The sequence below is a fragment of the Myxocyprinus asiaticus genome, chromosome 1, assembly GCF_019703515.2.
Source record: "Myxocyprinus asiaticus isolate MX2 ecotype Aquarium Trade chromosome 1, UBuf_Myxa_2, whole genome shotgun sequence".
Classification (NCBI taxonomy): domain Eukaryota; kingdom Metazoa; phylum Chordata; class Actinopteri; order Cypriniformes; family Catostomidae; genus Myxocyprinus; species Myxocyprinus asiaticus.
Window position 1 is genome coordinate 37545749 of NC_059344.1, and position 25884 is coordinate 37571632.

Below are 25884 nucleotides of genomic sequence, written 5' to 3' on the forward strand. Positions count from 1 at the left end.
ACATTTTATAGAGGGATTTGAAATGTAATTGTAACGGTTTGTGGTAAGTGTATGCAGCAGCCTCCTCGTAGTCAGCAGGTGTTGCTAAGTCGGTCCAGATGCTCACAGGTCTACCTCCCCTTCCAATCATATAGTGCAGCACCTTCTCATTCACTCCTGGGTGGCCTAATTAGAACATAGGCACTGTCAACAGGGTGCTGTCTGTTCCTAGAGAGAGAAAGAGAGTACACTGTGGGGGACTGGGTGTTATCAAAGTCAGCTCTTTTCTGGTGGGTTAACAGTAAAACCTTTCTAAAGACTGCTCTGAATATAGCAGTGGTTCCTCGGTATATGAATGAGCAGATTACCTTGCCTTTACAGGCGTTATAATTTTCTCAATAATTGGCATAATATTGATTACAACAAACACACCTTTTTTATATATAAAAAACAACAACAACAACAAAAATGACGGTTAATGTAAGGCACTTACAATGGAAATGAATGGGGTCAGTCCATTTCAAAAGTAGAGCCACAAGACGTGAACATTATACCACGTTAGCATGGCTTTAGTGTGATCAAATCAAGCATTTACCGGCATTACGGCATCATGACAACAATGTTGTAATATTGAAAAACATGAATATTTACTAATACAAATCATATTTTGCCTTGTGGCTCTACATTTGTGTCTATTTTAATGTTTATGGACCAGCTCCATTCACTTCCATTGTAAGTGCCTTGTTGTAACTGCGATTTTTGCATATAAATAAGGGACGAGCCGAAATTATTTTTTTGTGGCAATCAACAGTATTACACAAATGCTGTCAATTGAGCTTAACTTGTATTGAACCCAGAACTTTCCTTTAAGCTAGTTAAAAAGCCTGGTGGGACACCAGCATCCAAAGTGTACTGTAACTTATCCTTGTGACCCAGAATGCTGGTCTTTTCTTTTTCTTTCTGTTTCTCTATAATTTGGGGCTATTGTACTTTCAGTGCTTTATGTGAGTGTGTGAGCAAGAGAGAGACAGGGGAGTCTCAGTATGTGTGTATAAGTGTACAGTAATGTAATCTTAAGTTTTATAAAGGATTGACTCAGGCCCCTTATTAACAACACACTTCAAGTACCACACAGCATGGTGCCTGCCTGCCCCTCATTACAGGATAAAGTGTGTGTGTGTGTGTGTGTGTGTGTTGGCTTTCTGCCAATTCTTGTTAGCATGGATCCCTCAGAGTCAGCTAGGAGAATTCAAAGAGACAGCAGGGGGAAGTTTGTGTGTTGTGTGGTGGGTGGGTTGTATATTAATCTGGAGAAAACCACTGGTTATATAATCAAAGTGAGATGATTACCCCTAGTTCAGTAGGACAGTAGGAGCTCTCTACTGCTGATAGCATCCTTGTATATCTAGACTAGTCCACAACACTCAGTAAGAGTGATTCTGCATGTCTGTGTCTGTGAGAATTTATATACATGTTTCTTTTGGGCTGGTGTGGCCTAATGGTTAAAGCTCTGGGCTGATAACCAAAAGGTTGCATGATTAAACCCTGTAAGGGTTGATCCATGACTTATCACCATTGTGCCTTTGGGTAAATCACTTAAAGTAATAGTTCACCCAAAAATTAAAATTCTCTCATCATTTACTCACCCTCATGTCATCCCAGATGTGTATGACTTTCTTTCTTCTGTAGTACACAAATGAAGATTTTAAAAATAAAATCTCAGCTCTGTCCATTCAGTACAAGTGAATGTGAATTGTGGCTAGAAATTTTAATCTTCAAAAAGCACATAAGGGCAGTATAAAAATAATCCATACTACTCCAGTGGTTAAATCCATATCTTCAGAAAGGATATGTTATGTGTGGGTGAGAAACAGATCAATATGTAAGTCCTTTTTTTATACAAATCTCCACCTTTGACCACAGTCCCTTACCACATCCTCCACAGCTGTAGCAGTTGAGTTATTAATAAAAACAATTGTATATCCTTTCTTATATGCTAAAATGAGAACTTTTGAAGTAAAAAATACATCTTTTATATATAAAAAATTATTTATCTTCTTTATCTTATGTATACAGTACATTTTGGTTGGTTTATAAGTATTTTTGTATCATTTTTATTTTTATTTTTATTTTTTTTCCTTCACCTGTTATTTTTGTCTTTATGACTCGATCTGTGTAATTTTGTACATCTTATTGAACATTTATAAAGAACAAAAATCCACAGTTTTAGAACAACGTGTGGACTTTTCATATGGTCCCTTATCACGGCCTCCACAGTATTAGCACGTTTTAGTACAATGTGTGGACTTTTTAGACAGTCCCTTACCCATTGTAGGCAAACTTTGCTACTTATATCAATGTTAAATTAGTGATCTGGAACGATTTTACCGTAACGTCATCTGACCAGCTTAAATACAGGACAAATCGCGTCTCGTATTGATTAGAAACAGGACGCATCATTTCATCTTTAAAAATGGGACGATCCCGTATTTTATGGGACGGGTGGCAACCCTAATTCTACACCATGTTGTTGTGTGAGTAGTATGTTTACACTGAAAATGCAGCAAAAAGAAGTGTACTTTTAAGCTACACTATGTAACTTTTGGCCCTCTAGCAGTTAAAAAATAAAACTGCATGTGTCTTGTGGAAGAACATTGTTTTGATAATGACGTAAGTTGTGTTTCGGCTCTTCTCCTCTGCACGGTTGAATGTGGTTCAAGGCACCGAAGAAAAGTTAGGCAACGTTCGTTAACAGATGTGTGTGTGCGTGATTACACAACTATACATAAACAATATCAATAAAATATCTTACCCGTTGAGTAAGAAAAAAGCCATCTCTGAGTTGCTTTTAAATCCTTTCAGTTGTCGCCACCTCTGAAAAGCCAAGCCGATGTTTATTCGGGTTTTATTATGGACTCTGTCGCTTTCCCTTTTTGTTTGTAGACTCTTCTCTGTTCAGGGTTTCTTTGTTTTTACAACAGGTGTTATTCCCGGAGGCTTGCTGTTTTGAATGATCCATGGTCAATTTTTCTCGTTCGTTGTGACAACAAACTTTCAGGTTCACGCTACTCCCATACCATACACGCTCTACAGTAGCTGGAGCTTATTTTCTTTGTGTACGGATACGACGTAAACACATGGGCGAATGATGTGCTGTATATATGCAATTTCCCAGTGAAATCCGTCCCGACAGCTCTAAAATATTAATTTTTACTCTAGGTTTATCAAAGTGTATTTGGGTAAAGACATGGTTTGGAAGATGGATTTTTGTTGCACTCTCTCATTAATAACATTTTGTTATTTTTTTAACAAAAAAAAGTTACATAGTGTAGCTTTAAGTGCCCGGATGATGCACTTTTTCAACCATCAAAACGGAGTGTGGAATGTTGGACATTTCATGCACTCAGCACACATGGCTTGCCATACATAGCGGAAGGGGCAGAGTTAACGGACTGCGTTGCTAATATTATTTACACAGTTGTAAATAATGAAGAATGAAGCAGCTAGCAAAACTCCAGTGGATACAACACCTTACAAATGTGAACTGAATGCTTTACCATCACCCCAAGCTGTGTGAATATGTACGTTGTTTGAGATACAGGTGTTGAACTGAGGTCAGCTAATGCGCTAAAGCTAGCGGCAACACATCACTTGCGCTTGAACGTCACTTCCGTCAGCTGTTAAACGGCGAACGCTTCCGTGTAGTAAAAAAACATTAAATGTTCCATTTGGGACGATACTTCACTTTTCACAAATTCATACACTACATGGCTGAGTGCATAGTGTATAGTGTGTTGTTTGGGACACAGCTATGGATTAAATCATTGGAGTTGTATTGGTTACTTTAATGCTGCCTTTATGTGATTTTTGGAGATTCAAAGTTCTGGTCACCATTTACTTGCATTGGATGGACAAGCAGAGCTGAAATATTCTTCTAAAAATCTTCATCTTCATCTGCAGAAGAAAGGTAGTCATACACATTTGGGATGACATGAGGGTGAGTAAATGATGAGAGAATTTTCATTTTTGGGTGAACTTTACCTTTAAACCCAGGTTGGCGCAGGGGGATTGTCCCTGTTATTAATTGTTCTGTAAGTTGCTTTGGATAAAAGTGTCTGAAAATTGATGAAGTGAACCGGTCTTGTTAATTGTTTTGCGACATGTTGCAATGGCTCTCTCTGCTGGTGGAAGTAACTCTCAGGCCTAAAGACATCAATACAATATGAAACCTTTTTGTTTCATCACAGACTCTGCTGTGTAAAAGAGTAATTATGACCAAATCAATGTCAATGACAAGCTGAATGTTACTTAGAGTAAAGTTCTACCAGTGGCTTTCTCCCTGTAATGTGTGACTTTACTTCTTAATTCGTCCACAAGAGGGAGCTCTATTTCCTTTTGTATGATGACTAAATTCTGTCTCCTTATATGCATAGGCACAGTTCAGAGGGAAATACTAGCATACTTTACCATATATACCACCTACTAATTAAAAAAGAAATTATGTGAAGCATTTTATAGTATCTGTGTAAGAATAAACACTTCTTATAGGGTATGCTTTATTGTCACGTGACCTCACTACGTTCATTTTATGTTTAATTTAGAGAGTGGTGTCCAGTTATCCTGAAGTACTGTTATTTTACATTTTTTATCCAGTTTTGTGTAAAAATGTCCTACATTTTAGCAGTCCAATTTAATAATAATTCAAAAAGGAGATGTTCAAAATCAGATTTGATTTTTCTTCCAGTTCGTATGTCATACTGAAAAAGAAAGGCCAAAAGTCGAGTGCATTCATTGTGGGACACAGTATCTTACGCAATGTGCTCTGCCTGTATTCTTCACATTTATGCAAATGTAGAGAATCACCTAGATATTCTATACATACAGAAATAACTACAGAGTAATAACTGTTTATCCTCTCATGATATCTATGAGGAATAAGAACTATCTGCTGTTAAAAGGACAGTTCACCCAAAAGTGAAAATTATGTCATCATTTACTCACCTTCATGTCGTTCCACACCCATATGATTAATGTTCTTCACTGGAACACAAAAGGAGATGCTAGGCAGAATGTTAGCCTCAATCACCATTCCCTTTCATTGTATAAAAACACAAAGATGCAATAGAAGTGAATGGTGACTGAGGCTAACGTTCTGCCTAACATCTCCTTTTGTGATCAGTGGAAGAAATAAAGCGATGCCGGTTTGGAAGAACATAAAGGTGAGTAAATGAAGAGAAAATTAACATTTTTAGGCAAACTATTCCTTAAACTAAAGGCATTATTAATAATTCCTCTTTTGTGATGTGTGCCACCTGTAGGTCTCTGCTTCAACAGCTGCAAAGACTGCAAGCTTTAGTGAGCGGGAAAGTGCCTAGATCCTACAAAATCGCCTCCACGCAGACCGGAACCTGCCTCATGGTATATACTGTACACAAATGTACTGACACAAACACAAGCACACAGTCTCTTTCATGCATACACACTGGTTCCAATACACACATACAAACAAACAAACAAACAAGCAAACATGTTTCTTTCCAAACAAACCAGAGTGTTGTATTTTCTTAATAAAAATATTTAGTATTTTTTAGCCTATTTAGTTTAGTCTGACATGCTATGTATGCAGATGCTGGTCAGTGCTGCTCTAATAAGTGTAGTAAAAGTAGATGAGGGCATGCAGTGGGGCGGTGTGCTCACCGTGTGTGTGGTTCCTCCTCCTGGCCAGGTGGTGGTGCTGTGTTTTGTGTTGGTGCTGGGCTCGTTGGCTCCCTGCCTGCCAGAGCTCTCCCTCTACTCTTCCTCCTTATCTTCATCATCCTCACACACGGTGAAGTCTGCACCGCTGCCCTCAGGTGACCTCTACACCACCAGCCAGGGTATGTTTCATCCCTGCCCCTAATATTTGAAACAAACTCAGTCATTACTGAGTAGCGCACATGACATGTGAACTATATGATTTCATTTTCATGAGCAAAGATTTTTTAGGCTTATACAAATACATGGTAAAACAACACAAGAAATTGTGTTATGCGATGCTGTTTGCCTTCACCAAGGTGATGTGATGGCAAAGGAGTTAACATGGTAAACATACAGTATATATATATATATATATATATATTAAAATACATTGTATCTAGGCAGCTAATAGCAGTGTGTCTTTGATAGCACTTATGTAGTTCTTCCCATGAGAGACTGAAAGTGTGAGAGTCCGTCCGTCTATCTAATAAGGGGATCTGTACTGGTTAGTATTACCAGAGCTCCTGGGCTGACTGTGACCATTCTCACCCTCAGATTACTGTCAGACATCACTGAGAGTCTTAGATTGAAATCATTACTTCCATTTGAGCTGATTTTACAATTCTTTTTCAATCTTACAGCACAGCACACACTGACACAGGCACACACATATAGCGGCACACACACAGAGACGTGTCTCTTTCGGCTCTATCAAAGCCATGCTTGAAAGGGGATTCAAATGCCTCATCCAATTTCACAAGGGCCCTACATACTCGGTCCATGGCTGAAAGCGACTGGGTTGCTGTAGTAACTGCAGATTATGGAACTATTAATGCATGTTGGTTCACCTAAGAAAAAGAGTTGCTCTGTCTTTCTCCCATAAAAACACAGACATACTCACATAAACTCTCTCTGAGTCAAAAACACAGTTCAAGTTTAGAGACACACGAAGAATAAGCAAACTGGGCTAGATATAGTATGACTTTAGTACCGGTAAATGGTTTAACTCTCTTCTCCATATGTGTGTTTGTGTAGTCCGCTCCCGCAGCCTGCTCTTCTATGACGAGGGTGGCCCAGTGGAGGACGGCCACAGGGGCATGTTGAGTGTGGAGAGGATGGAGGGGGTGCCGCGACATTATGTACAGGACCTGAAAGATGCCCACAAGCAGGATAATTCTGCTGTTGCAAGCAGGTACTTGAGCCAAGCCCAACCAGAGCCCATAGGCTACAGCAACACGTCCGCGGCCCCTCTCCGTTCCCTGGACCCACACTACCACTCAAGGTGAGACGCGCACAGACAGCACTTCTTATTCAGTCAGATACCTTATGTTTCATCTGAGGCATGTTAATAATTCCAAACTATCTTTTTCTGTCTCAGAAATCGTGATTCTGAGGGAGGAGCAGAATATTTCTAACCCCTCCACTGACCTTTGATGACCCTGCACTACTCGGTGAACCTTATCGTTACAGATCCTGAGTCTTTTCTCCCCATCATAAGAACCAACAAGTTTCATGACCATGGTCGAACCCACCTGAAAATGATGTTCACCCACAGAACTGTGTAAAAAGAGAACTGTGGGAAGACAAAACATATTTATCCATCCATCCATTTACCCATCATATATAATAAATTGGCTGCTGAAACGCCTCTTTACCAGCAAGCACTGAGTTTGAAAGACTAAGAGAGGGAAAAAGTAGGCGGTTGTGGGCGCTGCTCTGTTTTAAATGGATATGAGTCTGCAGCTCTAAATCCAACATTTCTTTATGCCAGATGGGGGAGGGAAAGTTCATGAGTGTTTGTTTTGATTTTCCTAGAATGCCATGAGACTGTCCATTTAGAACATATCCTTACTTAAACCCCAAAGAGCTTATTTCCTATTAATGACTCTCTTTTTAATCTCTGAATGTTTTCCAGTAGGTTTAATCACAGGTGCCTGACGTCCTTTGCGGTTTTAAGCTTTCTTTAACAGGATTTTCTTGCTTTGCCATCTTGGCTTTTTTCCCCTAATAAGTTTAAGCTGGATTGCACTTGTTTTGCACTAGGAAAACGAATTGATTTAAGTGCCTTCACATTCTTTTCATGTTGTCATATTTATGATAATTCTAACAGCGTATTTTCTGTCATACATCTCTTTTTCTCTGCTTACTTTTATTGAAAGCTGATAAAGGCTTTGTTATTATTATTATTATTATTATTATTTTTACTTTTAAAAAGGCAGAAGCTTTTGTACTGAATTAAAATTTTATCCATAATATATTTCTAGTATTTTCAGCATCCAAAAATAGCATATTTATTTTATGCACAAAAAAAGTATGATAGTTGTTGTGGGCTTTAAAAAAAAAAGAAAGATGATGTAAAGTTTACATGATCTTGATGTCATAACTGTTAAACAGTTTTTTTTCTTTTATCTTTATTTCTGTGTAAAGAAAGTCTTGTATATAGAGAGAAAAATGAACAGGAACCATCAAATCATGTGCATGTTTAACCATGTTCAATTATATCTGAATAATTTTGTCAAAACGTGTTATATTTTCAAGAAATCCACAATATTGGCTAGAATGAAAAGGAGGAAAGGTTCAGAACATAGACTGAATGAAAACACCAACAAGCAGTTATCACATGTAGGAAAAGTAAACTTATTTGGAATATTATTTAAAGCAAATTCCTTTTTCTGCTAATGGAATATGCCTTTTAAATGTTTATTTAGACTGTCTTTAATGTGTACCTTAGAGAACTGTTTGACCACTGTAAAATTCACCACATGTATCTGGAAGTCAGTAGTGCAGTTTTTGTAAATATGTTTAAAAAAAAAAGGAAAAAAATGATTTCTTGTTATGTCATAGATGTTGGTGTTTAGTAACAACTTGATCATATCAAAATCAGTTTCTTTTGTTCTAAATAGTTTTTCTTGATGTCCTCTGTCACTTAAGTCAAATGTTTTTTTTTTCTTTATTGTACTGCTAGAAATGACCACTGATAGTCAAAATATTGTAATACTTGAGTCAAGTGTTTGCCTCTAAATTATAGTAATGAAACTTGTACCTGTCATAAAGGAATCTGTGACTGTCAGTTTAATAAAGGTACTCTGTGGTATCTGTGCCATAAAACAGTGGAAAACTGGGTGTGACTGCCTATGAAATTGAAGAACTAGATAGCTTCTTATGTTCAGCGTGAAACTGAAATCAAACATTTGTTTTATGACAACACCCTTGATCATGGCCTTTGTTACTGTGAGGATATTGTTGAGATTTGATTGTGTGTTTATTTGAATGTTTCAAAGAGGCTAAATGGAAATCTTACGTCTTCACTGCACATACTGAGTATACAAATCTAGTCTCAAACCTGTATGACAGAGTTTATACTTCAAATGTCATTGTTGCCTTTTTGCCTTTTGTAAATATGACTGATGTTAAATGTTGGCTGTAAATATGGAGGACGTATTTTTATATTTCCAATGCATTTTGGTAAGCACCATGCAGCTTGGGGGCATGTGATTTTATTTTTATCTGTGTATGGATATTGCTGTAAAGCTTCAGTGCTATATATCAATGCTCTGAGCTCCTCTTCTGTCTAGCTATTTCTGTCTGTTCTAAAGTAGAGTTAGAATGAAGCAAAATACAAAATTTGCAGATGCAACTCTGTCTCCTTGTGTTATCTTTCTGTCACCTTCTTAATGCATAAAATCATTTGACATTATTATTATTAGTATTATTTAACTTTAAAATTATGGTGGGTGTGAAGGGTTTGATAGGGCCTGTAAAATCACAATCATTAATTTTCAAGTTATGACCACTAGGAGTCAGCACTCTACCTGTCCATTACCATCTTCAACAGTTCAGTATGTGATTCTTAGGTAGTGTAGTTTTTTTTTTGGATAACATAGCTGTTAAGGCACCATGGTTAGGCTTCTTATAATGCTATTGTATGTACAAGTGACAACATATTTTGCTAATTTATTAATGTTTATTCATATTTTTGAGGTTTTATAAATTATAATTGTGATTATGGTATGTTTGAAAGGGAATCTACCAATATCAGGGAATTACAAGCACACTATCTAGTGCAATACTAATATGCTGTTGTAGTGTGTGTTTCAGTGGATTAACAAAACTGTTAAACAAGACTGAACAAACTTCAGTTCAAACAGCTACATCAAATTTAAAATGGAAGTTAATGACAGTAACAACAATATGAGCCATTTGATGATCTTGTACCGAGGTGAGGCCTAAAAGACTTCAATTAAGACTTTAATTATAATTGTATTTTTCAGAATATTTGTTACATAAAACTGTGTTGAAGATGCAAAAGTAAACACTTCACTTTATAAACTTCACTTTATAAACAATGACTGACAGTGTCCGGTCCTGTCACAGATCTTGAATCAAACAAAGTGTGATATTTATGTAAGTCCACAGTGTTATGGCCCAATTAAAGAAGTATGTGATTCAAAATGTATAAGCTAGCAATACCTCATTTCACAAACTGTATTAAAAATAAACAACCCACTTGTGCATTACTGCTTTGGGCAGTTTGTTATGAGGAAATAATTCTCCTCATGTGTCACACACTTCGGACATTTGTTCTGTGATTTCCATACTGATTCCAATTGATGACTTTAGGCCTCATCCAGTAATCTGAATCTACTAAACCTTGGAATCAATTCTCCAGCAGTGCTATGACAGCAGACCTGCACACACATTCTGAATTAATATCATTGACTAAAAATTGCAAAACTATACATAACTTATTTTGTATGTGCATTTAATTTGTGCTCTTTGGAGAACCAAAAGGTATGCTCTGTGTCTTAATAATAACATTTGCTAGTAAATGGTGACCATGTACTTTCTTTGCTCATAAAACATCAGCTATTTTGTGCCACAGTCATAAAGAACACTTATTTTAAGAAAAACAGCTCTCATACAGGTTGTGAAAAGGTAAAGTGAGAGAGAGAGAGAGAGAGGAGGAGGAGGAGGAGGAGGAGGAAAGGAACATAGCATCACATGTTGTTGTCTTCCTCCTACACAAATATCCATAGTTCTCCGAACCAGTGTGAAGGCTTGTGCACACCAGTTATAGTGCACCGTTGCTCTGTTTTTATTTTAGAAAAGATGACACTTTTACCTGTAATACTTATTTTAACTGATTGCAGCATGAAAACTTTTAATTCATATACTCTAAATTAAGGCTTTACAAGGAATTATTAAAACAACTGCATTACCAGCAAGAGCAATGAATGAAGGGAACTTGGGAAGTGTATTGTTCCTAACAATCTGTCAACAAACAGACAGCTCACACACACATGCACACACACACACACACACACACACACACACACACACATACACACACACATATATTTTCTTGATCAAATTCAGCTAAATTAAAACAAAATTGTGGTCATTAATGGGAGGTACTACATCAAAAAATCTTAAAGTTTTCCTAAAAAAATTCTATATAAAATTCCATGAATAAAAAATAAAACCTTATCATATGAATCTACAGACAAAAAAAAAAAAAAAAAAATGACACAGCTCATGAGGCATCATCTCAATAAATAGGTACTACATTGTATGTGATCAGCAACTCAGTGGTGGGAATATGTAAAACCATTTTGTTGAATTTTTTTTTTTTTTTTTTTGTTAAATCAATTTATTTCACATTTCATGAATGTTAAAGTAAAAAACATTTCACCATTTAAAAAAAAAAATATTGTGTGTACAAAAACATCAGTTCATTTCAAAATAACCTGACTGCCAGCATACCCCCCCCCCCCCAAAAAGGGCAGATACTCTAGAAGTGGTGAGTACTGCTTTTGGAAAAGGCCATGAGGCATCAGTGTATTACTCCCTGTTAATTCAGAGTCTGGGGGATGGAGCTTCAACCTCTCTCAAGAGATTATGGGAGAGAGATTTAAATTTGGTATTGGAGGATGGAGTGTGGACTAAGATTCTAAAAAGGTTCGAGGGAGCGTCTGATGCAATTTAAGATTTTGAACCGATTATATTGGACCCCCCTCTAGATTGTATAGACTTGGTCTTAAAGACACACCCACCTGCTGGTGATGCCAATCAGAAGACGGGGATACAACCCATGTTTTTTGGGGATGTGTGAAAATACAGGAATTTTGGTTAAAGATTCAGGGATTTATGTGTGATGTGTTGGACACAAGGTTTTCATTTTGCCCCAGACTCTGCATTTTGGGTGATGGGGAAGTCATACATTTTGGGGATAGCCACTTGAGAGATTGGGTCCTGGCCGGAGTTATGGTGGCCAGGCGAATAATACTCAGGGGGTGGAAGACGGCTGGGGCACCCTCGTTTCGGGAGTGGTGCGGGGAGATGAGCGAGGTTGCGTCATTTGAGGAGGCAATCTTCAGAAGTTTAGGAAAGTGGGATTTGTTTAATAGGATGTGGGGTGGACGAAAAATGGATGCCATGCAAGGAGCAGACGTGTGAGCGATGAGCTCTGCGCACTTTGCTGAATTTTCGATTATTCTCATGTTATAATCTGGTGAATTTTGATACACCCAGTTACACATTTGTCCTTTGTTGCAAAACATGGCAAAGAAGTCAAAATGGCTCTGGAGATATTAAAAGACACTTACGTGTTCAGGATGAAAGCCCCAACAGGCCTACAGACCGGGGACTCTATTTGGATGGCGCGGCGAGAGAGGAGATCCAGCGTCAGTTGTCCAACATGTCGATGATGTTGACGAAGATTCTTGCTGACTTGGAGGATCTCGCTGTAATACGTCGATCGATCACGGCGATGGAAATAAAATTCTCTGAGTTAGGTACAAGAGTGTCTGATGTTGAAAAACAAATTGATTTTCTGGAATCTTCGGAGATGGAATTAACCGCTAATCCACCCGCGACCAAAGTTGATTTGGAACATCTCCTTGAAAAGCTTGAAGATCTTGAGAATAGAAGCCGCAGGAATAACGTTCGAATTGTTGGAATTCCTGAGCATGAGGAGGGCAGAGATATGGTGAAATTCCTAGATGAGGTTTTCCCGAGTCTGTTCAACATGACAGGCCACAAGCTGGAAATCCCAGCTCACAAATCTGCTGAGGGAGATAGGCCCAGATTGATTCTGGCCAGATTTCTGAGATCATCCGATAAAGATCTTGTGTTGCGCCAGGCGAGGAGCAAAGGGAAGCTTTCGTGGAAGAACCATAATGTTTTCTTGTTCCCAGACTTTGCGAGTTCGACAAGAGAGAAACGCGATCGGTTCAAGGAATGTAAGAAACTCTTACATCAGAAAAAGAACTCGTTTGCTCTGATGTTTCCTGCCAAACTGAGAATAGAAACGAAGGTCGGTCGCAAAGTATTCACATGTCCAAATCTGGCAATGTCTTTTATAGAATCAATGACTGAGTAAACCATTGGATGTTTCTCATGTAAGTGGGCCTGACTCGTTGTACTAACTCTTGAGGAAGCTGGGTGAAATTTTGTTTCTTTTGCGTTGGCTCTGCCATGCGGCTGGAGCTTGTTTTGTGAACAACACTTTTCCTTAAAGAAACTTTTGCATTGATGGAAGATTACATTTGCATTGAAGTTCCCGGCCAGTTTGAGAGTGGACACTAAGGATGACCGCAAAATATCTACATGCTCACATGTCTTTTATAAAGCTGACGGATTATGTAAGTCATGGTATATATTTTTATGCGGCCTCCAAGTGAATTGACTTGACCATCCAGGGAACCGGGATGCCGGTTTTGTTTCTTTTTGTATTGTTCCGCCTAGTGGCTGGAGCTTGTTCTGTTCAATAACACTCCTTTGGAACAGCTGTGGATTAATCTGTTCATTCTTCGTGCTTATTCCTCCTGCTGGCTGGAGTTTGTTTTGAGTTTTTTTTTTTTTTTTTACGGGACATTTGAATGATTACGACATCCGCTGAACTCATAACAGCCAGCTCACGGAACATTCATTTGTCTGTCCGAGGAATCTGAACGGTTTTATATCGGCTGGAATTTGTTTTGTGGAAGATCACACCTTTGAGACAGTTCTGTGAATGAATCTACACATTTTTGTGTTCATTCTTCCTATTAACTGGGTTTATTTCACAAAGTATTTTCTGTTATGTAATTTTGCCTCACAAATTTGTGAGGCAAAATTGAGCAATCCGATGGCAAAGTTGTCGTGGGGACTCGTGTGCGTTCATGGACCTTTTGAGTTTAGAGGGATTGTCGCCGGTTGGCGTTGTCGTGCGCGGGGTTAATGCGCACGTTTTTCTTTTTTCGATTTGTTTTGTTCCGGGGGATGTTCGGGGGTTGATTGTTTCACTAATGGGGAATGTGGTCTTCATAATTTTGTTTTTCACACACAATTTTTTATTTTTATTACATCAATATGCCAAATGTTAATATGAATAAGTTGTCTCTCTCCACATGGAATGTAAACGGGTTGGGGCACCCCATAAAAAGAAGGAAGGTTATTACTTTTCTTAAACGTAAGAAATATGATATAGTGTTTCTTCAAGAAACACATCTTTCCCCGCAGGAAGCTGAAAAATTTGGGAAGATATGGGGTGGACATGTTTTCTTTAGTGTTGGCTCAAGTAAGAGCAAAGGAGTCATTATATTGATTAATAAACATTTACAATTCAAATTTCTCAAACAGATTAAAGATAAATTAGGAAGAGTAATTATTGTTTTAGCTGAAATTCAAGGGCAAAGGTTGATTTTGGCTAATATTTACGCACCTAACGTTGATGATCAAGGCTTTTTTATAGATCTTGAAGGGATGTTGCAAACCGCTGGCACCCCTCATGATATAATATTGGGAGGAGACTTTAATCTTTTGATGGATTCAGTCCTTGATCATAGTGAAGCTAAAGTGTGTAAACCCCCTAGAGCAACATTAACGCTTCACAGGATGTGTAAAAATCTTGGTCTTTCGGATATTTGGAGACTTTTGAACCCATCCGGTAGGGACTATACATTTTTTTCATCAGTCCATAAGATTTATTCTAGAATAGATTTTTTTTTTGATATCCAAATCCCTTATTTCATCTGTTGTTGATTGCTCAATTGGAAACATTTTAGTCTCAGATCATGCCCTGGTGAGTTTAGAGGTGATGCCACATATAGAGAAAAAGAAATCATATAGTTGGCGCCTTAATGTATCCCTTTTACAAAATCCTGATTTCCAACAAATGTTAAAGACTGAAATCAATGTTTATATGGAGACCAACTTGTCCTCAGTATCCTCTGTGGGCGTGGCTTGGGAGGCACTTAAGGCGGTTCTTAGGGGCCGGATCATACAGTATGCCTCATTCATCAAAAAATCCAAAGCACGAGAACTCGTGGAGTTGGAAGGAAATATTAAAAGTGCCGAGGCAGAGCTGAAGCACCGAATGTCATCTGATGGCCTCAGAGAATTAACCCGATTGAAATATAGATATAATACTATTTTGTTGCGGAAAGTGGAGTTTTGATTATTCAGGGCAAGACAGTCATACTTTGAGTCGGGTGACAAAGCAGGGAAGCTTTTGGCTAGATATATAAAGCAGAGAAAGTCTATTTCTTCCATTCCCTCGGTGAAATCTGCGGGTGATTAAATATTTACCTCAGCCATTGATATTAATAATGCTTTTAAAGAATTCTATATTGATCTTTATAGTTCCACGTCTTCATCTACTGATGAAGATATTAGAAACTTTGTGGAACCATTAGATCTTCCTAAACTGACGACTGAGCAAAAAAACTCTCTTGATTCTGAGATAACCTTGGAGGAACTTAACGAGGTAATTAAGTCCCTGCCTACTGGCAAGGCTCCGGGGCCAGATGGTTTTGCCGCAGAATTTTTTAGATCCTATGCTACAGAACTGGCCCCACTTTTGTTAGAAGTTTATACTGAATCATTAAAGAAGGGAAAACCTTCTCCAACCATGACACAAGCCCGGATCAGTCTGATTCTTAAAAAGGACAAAGATCCAAGCGAGTGTAGAAGTTACCGTCCAATCTCCCTGATCCAACTAGATGTAGAAATAGTGTCAAAAATTTTGGCTAACCGATTAAGTAAGGTTATGACATCTCTTATACATATAGATCAGGTGGGATTTATTCAGGGCCGTAGCTCTTCTGATAACTTCAGGCGTCTCATCAATATCATGTGGTCAGTGGCGAATGAACAATCTCCGGTCGCTGCCATCTCACTTGACGCCAAAAAGGCGTTTGATATGGTAGAATGGGATTATCTTTTTAAGATTTTGGAAATGTATGGGTTCGGGAGTACAATTATTGGTTGGATTAAGTTACTTTATAAACACCCTGTAGCAGCGGTACAAACAAATGGATTACTTTCAGATTATTTTACTCAGGATAGGGGCACTCGACAGGGTTGCCCTCTTTCCCCATTATTGTTCTGTCTTGCCCTGGAACCATTAGCAGCTGCGATAAGAAAGGAGGATGATTTTCCAGGGGTGACAGCGGGAGGTGCGGCGCATAAGCTTCTGCTTTACGCAGATGATATTTTATTATTTGTCTCTGAACCTACTAGATCTATGCCTTGCCTCCACAGAATTATTAATTCCTTTTCCAAGTTCTCAGGATACAAAGTCAATTGGTCTAAATCCGAAGCTTTGGCGCTGACAGCATACTGCCCAGAAACGGCTTTCCAGCCGGGCGCCTTCCAGTGGCCCAAACAGGGCATTAAGTATTTGGGGATTTTATTCCCAGCAAATTTGTCTGATTTAGTCAGAGTTAATTTTGACCCTTTAATAAAAAGGTTTTCGAGCGATGTCAGTATAATAAGTCCCCTTTTTGTTGGTCAGATTGGATTGTAAGGGGGGTTAATGCACTTGGTGACCTATATGAGGGTGGAGTATTGAGATCTTTTGAAAATTTGGTTCAACATTTTGGCATTCCCAGATCTCAGTTTTATAAGTATTTACAGCTTCGCAACCTACTCTGCACTATTTTTGGGGGTGGCACGCACCCCCCTAAAGCGGCAGGTGCTTTGGGAGAGGTGATTGCTGCTTTTGGAAAAGGCCATGAAGCATCAGTGTATTACTCCCTACTAATTCAGAGTCTGGGGGATGGAGCCTTGACTTCTCTCAAGAGAGTATGGGAAAAAGATTTGAATTTGGTATTGGAGGATGGAGTGTGGACTAAGTTTCTTAAAAGTGTCAAGTCTGTATCTAGAGATGCAAGGGTTCGCCTTATGCAATTTAAGATTTTACATAGATTTTATTGGACCCCCTCTAGATTATATAGGCTTGGTCTTAAAGGCACACCCACTTGCTGGCGATGCCAGTCAGAAGTTGGAGACACTACCCATGTCTTTTGGGGGTGTGTTAAGATCCAGGAGTTTTGGTTGAGGGTTCAGAGGTATTTGTGCGACGTTTTGAACACTCAGGTTTTGCTTTGTCCCAGACTCTGTATTTTGGGTGATGGAGCGATCATGCATTTAGGGGACAATCATATAAAAAACTGGGTTATGACCAGTCTCATGATCGGCAGGCAAGTAATTTTAAGGGGTTGGAAGTCAAATGGAGCACCCTCTTTTTCGGAGTGGTGTGTGGAATGGGGAGGGTAGGTGCATTTGAAGAGGCGGTAAGTAGAAGGCTGGGGTTGAGGGACTTATTTGCTAAAAAATGGGGCAAATATTTAGTTTTTTGGGGGGAATCACGGGGAGGGGATGTGGAGAGTGTAGTTTAATCATGTATGTTTATTATTTTATTTATTTGTTTATGTATGTATATATGTATATAATATATTTTATTTTATGTAAGTGTATGTGTATCTGTGTATGTATGTATATGTTTGTGTGTGTGTATATATGTATGTATATATATATATATATATATATGTGTGTGTGTATATATATATATATATATATATATATATGTGTTGAGTTTTTTTTCACTGTTGTATGCACATGAATCAATAAAAATGTTAATTACAAAAAAAAAAAAATAGGAAGTGGGGTGGATATTTGGATTTTTTGGAGGGTTCTCAGGGAGGGGCAGTGGAGAGGGATTTTTAATTTGTAATTTGTAATTTTTAGTTTGATGTGTATGTGCATTCTTGCTTTTTGAAAGTATTTTTTTTTAGTTTGTTTCTAATTTTTTGTTATAATTGTATAAGACCACTGTAATGCGTGTTTGTGTCAGGTGGGGGGGATGTTCGTGGGGAAGGGTTTAATTTATATATCCGATTCTGTATTTTATGTTGTGTCTATTGGTTTTTTATGAATGGAATCAATTAAAATGTTAATAACAAAAAATAACCTGACTGCCACACAAGGTTCTACATTAGGTTACTGTTATTCCTATTATTATGTAGATCTTATGACTAAGTTTTATTTTAATGACAATCAGAGCATATTTCAGTCTGACTTTTAAATTCTCTTAAACTCTTGCTATCTGTGATGTAATCTGAAAGGATTTGTGTTGAGCTTTCATTATAAATTTACTTTAATGCAGCCTCTGCATTTTTACAGTTCTGTGTTCCAAGTTGTGACAACCTGCCCCATATATTGTGACAACATGCACTACTATTGACCTGTTTTAACCTGTGTTTTCTCGACAGCATACTCATAGGGCAAAACGATAACACTCTTCCATTCCTATTAGGATTTCCAATAGATTCTACCCACTCATTGATGCACCCACCGAGAAGCCTGTTGGAAATGCCCTGGTTATAGGTGATTCTATTGTAAGGAACATGGAAATGGAGACTCCAGCCACCATAGTAAAATACATTTCGTGTGCCAGAGCGTCTGTCATCAAATCAAATTTACAAGTGCTGGCTAATGCTAAACGTAGATTTTCTAAGACTGATAATGTTAAAGAGGTGTGTGAACTTACAAAAATGATGTCAGACACTGTAAAATGATTTGGTCCCCTCCCTGCTCGATGTTGTGTTGAAGTTTATAATAGATTAGTGTCACTGAATGGCTGGATGTCTGAGTGATGTCTGCAGAATGGCATAGGATTTATAGACAATTGAGGTTTTTGGGGTCAACCTGACCTGCTAAAGAGAGATGGACTCCATCCCTCCAGGGAGATTGCCGCTCTCCTCTCTAGTAATTTGGCTCATAGTCTTAATAGTAATATTGTTTGACTAACAGGGTCCAGGTCAGGAAGCAGACAAACTGGCTAATCCAAATGTCTACTAGCTGCCTTGAGACATCACACAGATCACATAAACCCAGCAAAGGTCCGGATAATAATATGTAGCTTACATGGTATCAGTAGTTATATGGCTAGGACATTATGTATCTTTTTTTTAATAGTTTTAATAACTTGCCACATTGGCAGCAATAGTACTTAGTAAAAAAAAAAAGGAAGAAAAAAATCCCTGATGAGGACATTGGGGGCCCAGAGACAGCTAAAGTAGTGGGGTCTGAGAAACCTTTTCTACCAAAAGATTAAAATATTTAATCAAGACTTCATCAGTCGAGGGCACTTGGATATGAATATTAAAAGATAAGATCAACAGTTCGTTTTGAAGCTGAATGACAGCAGTCCAGTTTTTGTGTTTAAATATTTTTACATTCAGAATCTATACCTATGTATGGGACATAGGAGGCCTTTTGACAGATTAAATAATATTGTGGTTTCAGGGGTGTCCCCTGAGAGAAAATGTATAAAAATGTAAAAGTCTGAATGAACCATTTTTATATTTTCCTTAAAGTGAGAAATCTACAAACAACAAACAAACAATTTACATGACAACAGTGAAGCATTAAATGGCTGTTTGATTAATTTAATTTAAAGTATAAATAGGCTTTCCTTGCTATGATGACATCTCTGATTAATTTTCACAAAATTAGAACAAAAATCTGTTTGTAACATGCTGATTAATAAAGCTAAATCTAGACTGAAAAAACATTATAATCTAAAGGCGGCACGTTAACTTGTCCTGACACAAACCTGGCTTAGCCAGATAGTTAAACAGATAGTTTCACTTTGCTTAATTTTTTGTTTTCTGCAGTGTGTTTAAGTGAAAGATGCCAGTATCTGTAGTGGTGCTTTCACTATACTGTTGTTAAAATAACTGCACCTGCAACTCGTACATACAGTAAATTAGGCTTTATGCGGCACCTCATGTCTATAGCGGGGAAAGAGGCAATGCGCGGAGTGGGAATAAAGCAAGTGTGTTCAACGCCAGGGAATAAAGCACGTAGCGCTGGACATGCTTGATTTCCGCTCTAGAGAGAAATTATGCTATTTATTCCCACTCTGCGTGCATATACACATTTGCTTACACACAGGGCCATGGCAAGTTCATCTGGGCCCCCTGACTGTATATTGCTCTGGGCCCCTTTCCTATTAAAAAATACAGTTTAGAATTTGTTAGGGGGCCCCTTGGATCTTTGGGCCCCTAGAATCCTTACCACCTTTCACCCCACTAGCTATGGCCCTGCTTACACAATCACTTAGCCAGGTGTCGGATAACTAGCACAAAGATTCAAAGCTCGGTCCGCATTTAATTGTCCTTCAGTCCGGATCCGCCTATTGAGTACCCCTGATATAGAGACTGTATTTGTTACTCGAACTACCAAACACAAAAACGTCACTAATTCATTTAGAAAAAAATGTATTGATACCAAACTTGAAAATAACAATAACAACAAAAATTGAAGATAAACTTCATATAAAGGTAGGGCTACTAAATATTAGATTGCTTTCATCCAAAGCACTAATTGTAAATTAAATTATTACAGATCATAGTTAAGATTCACTCTGTTTGACTGAAATCTGGTTTAAACCGGATTAATATATTAGTTTAAATGAGTCTGCTCCCCAGGGTTATTGTTATAAACATGAGCCTCGTCTGAAGGGTCGAGGAGGGGGTGTTGCTACAATTTACAGTGATGTTTTTGGTGTTACTCAGAAGTCAGGATATAACTTCAATTCTTTTGAACTGATAATGCTTTATGTGACATTGTCAGATACAAATAAAAATCTCTGTCATCTTTTGTTCTTACTATATTCTGATTTCCTTAGAGTATTTGCTGATTTTTTTGTCAGATCTAGTAGTTACTGTGGATAGAGCTTTAATCGTTGGTGACTTCAACATTCACATAGATAATGAAAATGACACATTGGGATTAGCATTTATCAATATTTTCAACTCTCTTGGAGACAAAATGTGACAGGGTCAACTCATTGCCATAATCATATGCTAGATTTAATTCTGTCATATAGAATTAATGTTGATAATATAGCAATTCTGCCGCAGAGCGATGACATCTCTGATCATTACCTCGTCTCTTGTATGCTGTGCTTAGCAAAGCTCACTCAATGTACGCCGCGTTATCGATCGGGTAGAACTATTCTTTCAACCACTAAAGATAGCTTCACTAATTACCTTCCAGATTTTTCTCAAATACTCAGTAAACCAAAAAATTTAGAAAAACTTGATGTAATCACAGAAAATATAGATACAGTCTTCTCTAGCACTCTTGATAGTGTCGCCCCCTTTGCAACTGTCTGCAATAGCACCTCTGAAAACAGTGTCTCAAATTATCCCCCACGATCAACTTCAATCCTTTGCTGTCATAGGACAGGAAGAGCAAAACAAACTTATCAAAACATCAAAATCAACATCATGTATGTTAGATTCAATACAGACCAAGCTAATAAAAGAGGTGTTTCCTGTAATATCAGAACCTCTTCTTAATATTATTAACTCTTCATTATCCTTAGGACATGTACCAATTTTTTTTACAATAGCAGTTATTAAACCACTTATCAAGAAACCACAGCTTGATCATGGAGAGTTGGTTAATTATAGACCAATCTCAAATCTCCCATTTATGTCAAAAATACTAGAAAAGTTAGTGTCCTCCAAACCATGTTCATTTTTACAAATAAATGGTATACAAGAAGAATTTCAGTCAGGATTTAGGCCCCATCATAGTACAGAGACTGCACTTAGAGTTTCAAATGACTTGCTCTCATCATCTGATCACAGCTGCATTTCTCTTCTAGTGCTTTTAGATATTAGTGCAGCATTCGACAAGTATGGAGTGCCACAGGGATCAGTTTTAGGACCTCGCCTTTTCTCCTTATATATGCTTCCCCTTCCAGACATTTTCAGGAACCGTGGAATTAGTTTTCTCTGTTATGCTGACGATACCCAACTTTATATTTCTTTAAAACCTGATGAAATTTCAAATTTCTCCAAGTTAGCAGAATGTATCAATGATATCAAAAATTGGATGGATAGAAATTTCCTTCTGCTCAATTCTGACAAAACAGAGGTACTAATTATTGGACCAAAAATCTCTAAAAATAAGACGCTAAAAAATTATTTGACTCTCGATGGATGTACTATCACGTCGTCATCTACAGCGAAGAACTTAGTTGTTATATTTGATAGCAATATGTCCTTTGAAAACCACCTTTCCAATGTTTGTAGAACAGTATTCTTCCATCTCAGAAATATTGCTAAGTTACGACTGTTTCTAATGCCAAAATCTAATTCATACGTTCATGACCTCAAGACTAGATTATTGTAATGTATTACTGGGAGGATGTCCTGCAGATTCCATAAATAATCTTCAGTTAGTTCAAAATGCAGCAACTAGAGTGCTAACTAGAACCATGAAATATGATCATATCAGTCCAATCTTAGCGTCGCTACATTGGCTACCTGTTAAATTTCATATTCATTTTAAAATACTTCTAACTACTTACAAAGTTTGAATGGTTTAGCTCCACAGGACGTATGTGACCTTCTATAACGCTATATTCCATCACCTTCACTAAGATCACACAATTCTGGTCTGTTAATAATACCTAGAATATCAAAATCCACAAAAGGAGGTAGATCCTTTTCCTATTTGTCTCCTAAATTATGGAATAGTCTTCCGAAGATGGTTCGGGACTCAGACACACTCTCTCAATTTAAGTCTAGACTAAAGACTCTTCAGCCAGGCATACACCTCATTTATCTATGAACTCATAGTTATGCTGCATTAGTTAGGTCTGCCGTAACCGGAAACACTTTTCATACTCTATAATCATGTTTTAAAGTGAATGGCATCTATGCTAATATTATTCTATTTGTTTCCCTGTCTTAACCTCGGGATACATATTCTGCCAGATCCAGCTCTGGTCCTACCTGATGTCCGACTCCGGTCCTGCCTGATGTCCAACTCCCACTACTACACGTTGCGGAGTGATGTCGACTAACTGCAGCCTGTGCCAGCCAGATATCACTTCAGTCTACTGCGATGGACTTCGCAGATGTCACTGATGCCAGCACCAACCGTCAGACATGGGATACTTCACTGGACACTGCCTGAAACTCAGCCGCGGCCCATGCATTTTAAGTCTAGGCCTTCAGTGTGATTCATGCCATTAAGAAAACACAGTTTCACAATGAATAAGACACCGTATGCATCATACATTTTGTGGCAGTCAACTAATAATACCAATTGACATTTTAAAAACACATCCATGCACGAAAGCCAGAACCAAGGAGGTCTAATACCAAGAAAATGCTCTCTAATAATATTTGCAATTAATATTTTGCTTGCAATAAATTTAGTTCATCAGGGTACATGGTTACTTTACGAAACTTGATCTGACACTGAATGCTCAAGCAGCCTAATTTACACTCAGAAAACTCCTGATTTTGCTTTAACAATGGAAAAAGCACTTACCAATTTGCTTGAAGTGAAAATCCGTCATCCTTTCCTGTTTAATTAATCAATCGCACGATCGTGCAGAACATCTCAGGTGTTTAAATCCATAAGGATCTCTTTTTCAATGGTGATGTGGCAGTGAAAGCCGACTCTTCGCTTTCAAATTACATACATCACTTCAAGCGTGATTGCGTCACTCAACGCCAGCTAGAAGGCCTGGACTGGGACATATCCTAAAGATCACACCCACAAAGAACAAATAAATCAATCTGACTGGCTGATGAATTTGACAATCTGACTTTAGATGCTCATTCATATGCACTGTTGAGGGATTCTGTGGAAATTCTGAAGGCCTGACGGGGTGGAGCTAAAACTCACGCGCTGCTTTGGCTAAGGAGCGTGGCTTCGGGCATGTGATTTGTGAAACAGGTGTCACACGTTGCTTGTAAGCATCGAGGAATAAATTCTGATTGGATAAACTTTTTGTTTTTTGCTATTTGTTTGTAGATGAATTAGGAGTGGAAAGCGATTGCAAATACATAGGCAAAAAGGTCAATGAGAATGAAAAGATGAAAAATATTTATTTAATAGACATGTTACACCAGCAGAGAAGGCTTTGCTGGCCCTGAGAAATTGCCACTGCTGGACTTAAGATGGACTCCAAACGAAATTAATCTGCCACAAGTTTACAGTGGAACTGCAGTGCACCTTACTGACCTCTGCCTGCATCACCTTGGTCAAAGTGTGGACTACACTCTTAAAATGGAATACATAGATAATAAATTAATTGCAGCCTTCATCAGCCAAATGACAAAGGACAATGCATCTGTTTGCACTTCCACAGTTAAATAAAAATGTACATTTTAAGACATTAATCATTAATCTTACAGTTAATACAAAATCTTTTTATTTAAACATTGGCCCCAAACACTTACTTAGTTTACTAATTTTAAATCTGGACTTGTACTACACATAAATAACTAATATTGGCATTATATTCATGCTGTTTAGCCAGAGGGGAACTGTCCCCCACACTGGGCCTGGTTTCCCCCAACTTTATTTTTCTCCATTAAGCAACATCTTATGGTGTTTTGTGTTCCTTGCCACAGTCACCTTAAGCTTACTCACTGGGTGTCTAAATATAACTATATTATATTTTAAGTTATTTATTATAAGTTATTTATTTTAAGGCGTAATTTACAATCATGTTTTTTTTATTTGTTATTATTGAACCACACTATTATGACTTGAATACATTACTACATTACAACTTTTTCTGTTAAAGCATAATTTTCTGTAAAGCTGCTTTGAAATGATGTGTTGTGAAATGCGCTATACAAATAAAAATGACTTGACACACACACACACACACACACACACACACACACACACACACACACACACACAGTATAACTGCCACTGAAAACAAAATCACATTACTTTTTGCTTTATGCTATTGTACTGTAGAGTTTTACAGTATATCACAAGGCTTTCACATGTACTGTGGGTAGTGCAGTGGGAGGGGTCTCTTGCCACAGTCAGTCTCTTGCCTACAAAAACACTAAATACAAATATTATTTCTCAACCCAGTATTAGGCAAAGTGTTGCTATTAAAAGCAACAGTGTAAATATGCAAATGAAGAGTGTCGACACAGTGTTAAGCCTGGTCCTTGTTTGTAGGTTTGCTGTGATGGTCTGTGCCAGTCCGAGCCTGTGTAAGATTAGTGGTGTGACAGCAGAGAGACAGACAGAGAGAGAGAGAGAGAGAGAACGAGAACATTCTTTGTTTTGATTGGTTGATTCGTCTACTGTGGCAGCGCGCGCTGTACTGTGGTAGTGCAGGTGGGCGGAGTCTCTTGCCACAATCAGCTGTGTTTCTCAGTGGCCGTCCGTAAACTCAGGCGAAACTGAAGGTAATGACAAGAACTATCACAAACAGCTCCCAAACAGCTATTCCGCTGCTATCCGACCTCACCAAAAGCACACATATCCACGTAACTGCTGCTGTACCTTTCATCGTAACACTTTTTCACCGTTATTAACATTCGTTTTGTAGTTGGACATGGCAGAGGCATCAGACTCGGCCGTTGACGGTTCGTCTCGCGCGGCGCACAGCTCCGCAGACTCACTGACCATGCTCGTGATGCCGCCGACCTTGGAGGACGTGGTGGAGGAGGAGGACGTGTTCCTGTGTGAAACCGGACACACCGGAGCAACTTTAAAGCAGCAGGAGTGTCCGGGGAACGGGACAGAGAGACTGGCAGTTACGAGTGAAGGACTGGCTCCTGACAACAAGGCGGAGAGCAGCGAGTTCTTACACCTCACGGTCCGGAAGCAGGTGTCCTACAGGTAAATTCCACTCAAAATAAACAACTAGATCAGTACAAATGACGTAACGATTAAACATATGATCACCTTCCAACCCAATTCAACTCCCAAGTGTGTCAATTGATGGGCCTTCCTTAGTTACCTTGACAAATGACTGTCACCTGATGAGAATTGTCCTGGTTACATTTTGGCATGTTGACATTTTCTAAAGACATGACTGCCAGCAAAAGTGTT

At 38.3% G+C, this 25884-nt stretch overlaps 1 protein-coding gene and 1 long non-coding RNA gene across 4 annotated transcripts in view; one reads left to right on the forward strand and one right to left on the reverse strand.

Moving 5' to 3' along the window:
* Positions 1-9344, forward strand: part of LOC127440838 (cyclic AMP-responsive element-binding protein 3-like protein 1) — a 43222-nt gene extending 33878 nt beyond the window's left edge. For all 3 annotated transcript variants that reach the window (XM_051697847.1, XM_051697937.1, XM_051698012.1), the window contains 4 exons: positions 5298-5397; positions 5705-5855; positions 6751-6997; positions 7094-9344. In XM_051697847.1, coding sequence (XP_051553807.1) covers positions 5298-5397; positions 5705-5855; positions 6751-6997; positions 7094-7130 — 535 coding nt within the window. In that variant the 3' untranslated portion in view covers positions 7131-9344. The remainder of the gene's footprint in view (positions 1-5297; positions 5398-5704; positions 5856-6750; positions 6998-7093) is intronic.
* On the reverse strand, positions 32-23427 carry LOC127441268 (uncharacterized). The gene is made up of 4 exons (XR_007897285.1): positions 23341-23427; positions 22797-23015; positions 5677-5874; positions 32-207 (listed from the first exon to the last, which is right to left on the reverse strand). It is a non-coding gene; the product is annotated as an uncharacterized LOC127441268 (long non-coding RNA).
* Positions 23428-25884: the final 2457 nt, after the last annotated feature.